Source organism: Doryrhamphus excisus, linkage group LG15, assembly GCF_037039965.1.
Source record: "Doryrhamphus excisus strain RoL-2023G ecotype Guam linkage group LG15, RoL_Dexc_Guam_v1.1, whole genome shotgun sequence".
Classification (NCBI taxonomy): Eukaryota; Metazoa; Chordata; class Actinopteri; order Syngnathiformes; family Syngnathidae; genus Doryrhamphus; species Doryrhamphus excisus.
Window position 1 is genome coordinate 11,686,017 of NC_136371.1, and position 7,037 is coordinate 11,693,053.

General features: G+C 44.3%; 1 protein-coding gene across 1 annotated transcript; it reads right to left on the reverse strand.

Annotated features, from left to right (window-relative positions):
• Positions 1 to 2,370: 2,370 nt before the first annotated feature.
• Positions 2,371 to 5,458, reverse strand: pou3f3b (POU class 3 homeobox 3b). The gene is given in 3 exon segments (XM_058051279.2): positions 2,371 to 3,394; positions 3,687 to 4,844; positions 4,847 to 5,458. Coding segments are annotated over 3 exon segments (1,302 nt in total). The 5' UTR covers positions 4,892 to 5,458; the 3' UTR covers positions 2,371 to 3,295.
• Between the last annotated feature and the right edge of the window lie 1,579 nt (positions 5,459 to 7,037).

Genomic DNA, 7,037 nt, shown 5'->3' on the forward strand with positions numbered 1-7,037 from the left:
TTTTTGTATTTCACATTATAAATAAAATACGTAAATAAAGACATTAGATATGCTAAAGTTTGTGTAATTTTATGTTATAAACAAAATATGGAATTAAAAATATATTAAATATGTCACATTTACCATTTTGTTGACGTTTAGTTTTTTATTATTTTGCATGTAATATAATAACAAACTAAACGTCAACAAAATGGTAAATGGCAAATGTGTGTGTGTGTGTGTGATGTGTAAAATAATTACAATTATTACTATTTTGCAGATATTATTCGTGTAATTAGCCTATTATTCTTATACATTATATTTCAATACAAGTGAAAATATTTTGTGGGTATCAGACAGGTATTCTGTGCAAAGAACAAAAAGGCGAAAACCATGTAAAAATGTTAAAAATAAATAAATAAACCCATTAGGATCACATGAAATAATACTACACCTAATTACCACTGGATAAAATATCCTTTTAAAGTCAGATATAGGAATAAAATCGGTGTTGGCTTTTAATTGCAGGAGTCAGGTAAGGTGGCCACTGGGGGGCGCTACAGGGTCATATTTCTTGTGCTGTGTTTCTATCTAATTTAATTGGGTGGGTTTCAGGCTTATACCTAAAAAACGCTGGAAAGAAATCATTTCATTACAGGTTTACTCGGTTTAATAAGACATTAAATTTAAGCTCATCACTGCTGCACTGGATAAATGATTGTCAATTCATTCCATCTGACGCAAAGTTGCATTTAGATGAACGCTCCAGAATTCACCGCTTTTCAGTTCGTTACATTATGAAACAAATCACAAAAAAACCCACAATTATTAATCATAATTAATGTGGCCTAGAATAATATTAAAAGTAGATTTGTGAGGATAACCGATACATTGATGACGAATTTTGGTGGTGAAGCTTCTTGCTTGTTGGCGGCGGGAGGCCTCTCGTTTGCAAAGACAAAACAGCAACCCCCCACACTCCACCCCAGCCCCGTCCCATCCTCTTCTTCTACCTCACCGAGCTCACAGCACCGTGACCTTCACAATTTATCCAGGAAACCCCAAGTGTCACGTCATCGCGCCAACATCCGCACCCCGGAAGACGCCGGCGTGCCTTCCCGCGTTTTGACACCGAAAACGCACCGATATATGATCACCATTTCTATGAGATATACACAGTGGAGATACATTAAGTCCAATTCACCAGAAATTGGTTGACAATTCCAATTCAACAGCCAAAATGGAATGGACGTTATGGAAAAGCAAATACAAATCAAACATCAGCAGATTTACTTCAAATGAAATATAGATTCATGTGTTGGTTATGCAACGTTTTGCCTGTATTTACATACAATGTCTATGCTAGCTGCCTGTTTATTCGTTTTACATCAAGTTTAGTTTTAGTTCCTAAATTTAATTTAGTTCCTTTCCCACCCTTTTTATTTTTGCTTTCTTGTTTTTAAATGTATTACTAAATATTAAAAAAACACGCTTTTTTAAACTACACTTTAATGCTTTTCTTTGACTGCTATTTTTATATTAATATTTAATAGGATATATTTTTAACCTAGTAATTGCTGAGACACGGGGATGTTCTTTTATCACAGAAAATGAATATGATCAGCATCGAGCCGTATCTAATAAACATTTAATAAATATTTGCTATGTTTTTGCTTGGAAACAACACACACCTGCTGTGGAATAGCAGCAGCCATGAAGTCTTTCAAAGTTTGCTTTGTTTTTAAGGAGCAGATCGGCGTGACAATAAAGTACTGGAAGACTGGGCCGACTGGGATGACTGGGCCGACTGGGCTCCCAGGGCCTCACGCGCACGCGCGTGCTTGAAGCGCGCCATGGAGGAAAAAAGCCAAAGCTGTTGCAGAATAGGCGGATCAAAACCCATTATGAGATTTGAAGCCGGGTTTTGTGTCCCAGATTGGGATATTTGCGCGCAAATCACGCGGGCACTTTGACGCGTTCGACTTTTTCAAGCAAAACTCGCATGCAACAACGGGAGGGAAAAAAACAAACAATTGGTGACGAGAAAGCGGTTATAAAAGAAAGTTTGCCGAAGACCGAGCATCGCTCCGCTTTATAAGATCATTGGTTGCTAGGCAACTAGTGGGGAGAATCGTCCGCGAAATTCAAAACCGCGTACGTCCTGCGAGTTCTGACGAGGGATAATAAATAAATAAAAGTTGAACAGCATTTGAGCCTAACATTTATGCAAAAACGTACACACTGATAATGCAGTCTGCAAGTACTATTGCTAACCCTAAATAAAATGCCAATGCCTCCTGTTTTGACACTGAAGAACACATTTGGTGTCCTTTAAATATAATGTTGCATTTCCAGCCTGCAAAAAATTGCACATTTAACACACAGCACGTCTGCATTTCATTCTAACAAATTTATTGTGTCTCAATCAGCTCGTACGGAACCACTACTGAAATTAAATTACAATCAAATGATCACATCAAAAATATACCCTAACAACGCTCATCTTGGGATGATTTGTGCTCCTCCAGGATGCCCCCAATACCCCATCAAAATGTCAACAAAGAAAGAAGGAAAAACAAAATCATTTTACACAAGTCCAATAAATTACCGTTTGGAATAATTCATACGCATCCCGAGCCAAAGAAGCATCGTGGTGAAAAATAGAAAGTCATCAATCCACTGTGATCTACTGATCTAGTGATCTATTGCCGACGTGACAGAGTTGTTGGTTTATTAAAAGCTAGCAAAGAGCACTGCCGAGAAAGGGCAGCGTTCGGAGGACGTCCACAGTCACGATTGGCAACCCCCCCACACACCCACCCCCCACCCAAATAAGTGCAGCTGAAGTCTTTCCAAATGTCTCAATTTCTTGGAATTAAAAAAAGGGGGACGAATCCAACAGCATCCGTTAAATAATACAAAAATGAAAAAGACGTGAAAGGGAGATCTTTGAGATCTGAATGTTTTTTTTCAAGGTGTGTTGGGTGAGGGTGGGGGGTTAGTCCTCTTCCGGTGTGTGTGTGTGTTTTGTTTTTCCAATGGAAAAAAATCCCTGATCCTTCGCATGTGGGCGAGAAATAAAAGAAGGAAGCGTTGTGGATCTTCATTTTGTTCTCTTTTCTAAAAAAGATTGGCCCTTTGTGTCAAACGCACGCACTCACACACACACACACACGCACACACACCACACACATCCAGGACAGTGGCGGTTGTTTTGCAGGGTAGGAGAGGGAGGGGCATAATAATAATAATAATAATAATATTAATAATAATAATAATAACAGTTGATGGTGCTGTGGGATGAGGGGGTCTCTTCTTAATGCGCCAAAATTACCTGGTGGAATGAACTTGTGGTTGTCACCCTCTGGTCGCTCGCCTCACTCGCATCTTTTAAGTAATCTACTAAAAAATGCCCCTGAAAGAAAAAAGCAGAAGGAACCTTTTAGGTTATGACATTTCAGGGCCAAGAAGAAGATGCGTTTGGACGGGTGGGGGGTCAAAAAATGTGCTGTTGAGGGTTCTCTTTGTTTTCTTTCTCTCTCTCTCTCTCTGGTGAAAAATAGATGATTTTGTTTGTATTCCCTCGCACTGTGTGTGTGTGCGTGTGTGTTGAGTTAAATCAGTCTAGTATGAAATGTTTTGCTGTTTTATGTTTCACTGAACATTCGTTTGCAGTCCATGGTGGGGGGCGGTGTTTCTGCACTCACATTGCCGACCTGAGAGTACACATCCTCCGGCGTCTGCGCCACTCCCGGCGGCGTCATCCGCTTCTCCTTCTGTCTCCTATTGCAAAACCACACTCTGACCACCTCCTTCTCCAGCTGCAGGTTGTCCGCCAGGGTGCTGATCTCCTGCGCCGAGGGTTTGGGGCACTTGAGAAAGTGGCTCTCCAGGGCCCCCTTGACGCTCACCTCGATGGACGTGCGCTTCTTCCGCTTCCTCCCCTGCGCCGCGATCTTGTCGATGCTGGTGGGGCTGCCGGTGGACGAGTCGGCCTCTTCCAGCCACTTGTTCAGCAGCGGCTTCAGCTTGCACATGTTCTTGAAGCTGAGCTGCAGAGCCTCGAATCTGCAGATGGTGGTCTGGGAGAAGACGTTGCCGTAGAGGGTGCCCAGCGCCAGGCCCACGTCCGCCTGCGTGAAGCCCAGCTTGATCCTCCGCTGCTTGAACTGCTTGGCGAACTGCTCCAGGTCGTCCGAGGTCGGCGTGTCGTCGTCCGAGTGCGGGTCGTGGTTGTTGACGCCGCCGTGGTGCTGGTGGTGAGGATGGTGCTGGTGATGGTGGTGGTGGCTGCCGTGGTCCAGATCCGGCGTGTCGCCCCTCACTAAGCCCGGGTGCACCAGGCTCTGGCTCCCGGGGCTCAGCATGCCGTTCACAGTGAACCCCCCCGGCTGGGAGTAGATCAGCGACTGCTGCTGCTGCCCACCGGATATGGAGTTAATGTGCGCCGCGGTGGTGCTTCCCCAAGCCCCGGCGTGAGTCTGGTGGGCGAGGTGAGGCGGCCGGTGGTGCAGCGCCGTGCCCGTGTGCAGGTCGTCTCTGGCGGGGTTCTTCACGTCCTGCTGCTGCGGACTCGCAGTCATGCCGACCGGGCTCGACGACCAGGGAGACCCCGCTTCGGCTGCGGCCACGGCGGCCGCAGCTGCGGCGGCGGCGTGGGGGAGAGACGTCACCCACTGGTGGGCATGGCTCAGCATGTGTCCCCCGTTGCTCGCTGCCATGGCGCCTTGCATAAAGTCACTCTGCACCATCTTGATGGAGGGGTCCCCTCTGTAGCCCCCGGAGCCCGAGGTAACAGCAGCACTGCCAGGCTGCATGCCACCGCCTCCCGAGTCAGAGTGCACGATGGAGCCGGACGAGAGGATGGGATGCTATTGCTGGCCAGATAAGGATTGGAAGCCGCGGTGGCCATTCCGTCAAGCCTTATGAATATGTTTGTGGATAGCCCCCTCCCTTTTTGCAGTCACTTCTTTCGTGCGGGCAAATTGTATCTCATGAATTATTCAAACTTGAGAAAGTACGGCTTGCAAATAACATGCGTGCGTAAAAACGCCACCAAAAGAAGGTGTGAGAAAACTGGTTAAAATCCGCGTGCATTTACAGCATTCGGGCTTGGAGATGGAGGAATAAAAACTCAAAAGTCCATTGAAAGCATGAGCAGTCCAAAGTTTGGGGCGAAGTGGAAATGTGAACATTAAAATTCAAGAGTCGTCCCAACAAACTTTCGGTGGTTAGAAATAGAAATGCTTGCAAATTCTCCGGAGTCAGCGTGTTGTGTTCCCTTTGAAAAAAAAACCCCAAAACATTAGCAGAGTCCTTTGTAATTCAATCTGAGATTCTCCCTCGCTTTATTGTTAAGTCTCTTCTTTTATGGCAGTGCTGAGTCTTTCTCTTTGTTCTGTTTTGATATATTTAAAGCTGCCAAACAGCAAACTACCGTTCAAGTACAATCCGCAGGAACAGTGCAAGGCGCTGCTCGCCAGCCTCGTCTCTCATTCGCTTGTTCTCCCTCCACGCCTCTCTCTCACTGAACTGACGGCAAGTCCCGCCTCCCGGCCCCCCCTTGCCTGAACACAGCGGCTTGCGGATGTTTACCCTGCTCCTAATTGCTGATTGGCTGACCGGGGAATGATTGACAGGAGCGACCAGCATAGCTGCGAGCTCACCAAGCTTGCTTCCGGCAGTTCCAATTGGCTTATTGTTAATTGCAGCCCAAAACAAACCAGTAGTAAATAAAGTGAGAGAATAAAAACGGTGACCCGTGTCTGTGGCAAAAAATACAACAAATAAAAAATATATAGACATGAATATCTGGAGGAAATTCCAAGTTCTGTACACACAATATAATGACAATATTCGTCCAGTACCTTGACATCTTTGACAACTATTGGATTTCTCTATCTGCCTTTTAAACTTATAATCCCCCCCCCCTTTTTTTTACATTGCATGCTTTCTTGGTGATGTCAGTGTAATAACCATACTTCTATATATTTTGGATCATCTTTGGTATTTTGTCTCAAACCTGGTGGAAACCAGTCCTGTATTTCCCCCCAGTTTTGTTCCGTTATGCACAAATCTCGCACTGTTAAAGAATCCTTTAAAAAAAATGGATCCGGATCACCTCCCAAAATGTAATCGCTTCTTCTATGTTCCATTTCCCACAATTCCAGAAAATTTCATTCAAATCCATTGCACTTTCACCGTGCGACACCCCCCCTCTCCTAAGTGAAATAAATTCACAAACTGAAATGAAATAATTAAAACAGTAGCTGAGACAATTAATCAACGATTAATCAGTTGTCCAGTTAATCAACAACTATTCTGGTATTTCATTCATTGTCTTCTCAAATTTGACTTCAGCCTCTGAAACGTGAATGTTTATTGACTGTGAATGTTTCTTCCTTAGTATGAAAGCAGACCTGTTGTCTTTGTGTCGCATGACATAACGAGATGTTCACACGTCAGCTTTGACTTTACAAAACAGCAATCAACATTTTGGCCTCTTTTCTGATATGTTGCAGACTCGGCCTTTGGTTTATATTGATTTTATCCATCTAAGGCATAAGAAAGTTATGGTTAGCCACTTTGATACATTTTCTGCATTAAGGATGCTAAGTATATATTTGAAAAGAAGATAAAAGTATATTTTAGCTTTTGGTTATAGATGACAAATCAAATTAGTGGAATATGCAATAATATCTTATGAATAATACATTCATTGTATTTTTTCCATAAGCAGAGGGCCCTGGGCCGCACTTTGGACAACCCTGCAATGAACTGTTGTCCCAAGGTCACATATGCCTCATTGAGCATTTGGGTGCGTGTGGGCCATGCAGGCACAATTCAATGATTCAAGTTTTGCATGAGCATATATTTGAAACTGCATGCAGCCCTCAACAGGGCCACATCCTCAAGGTGACCATGAATAGTGCCCTTGTGCACCCCCCGACCCCACCCCCACTGTATCCACCTGCCAGGTGAAGCCCACCCGGATTTGTGCAACATGTCACGCGTTAACCCCCACAAACATTCTCTCCAAAGCTCCCTGCATCAAAGAT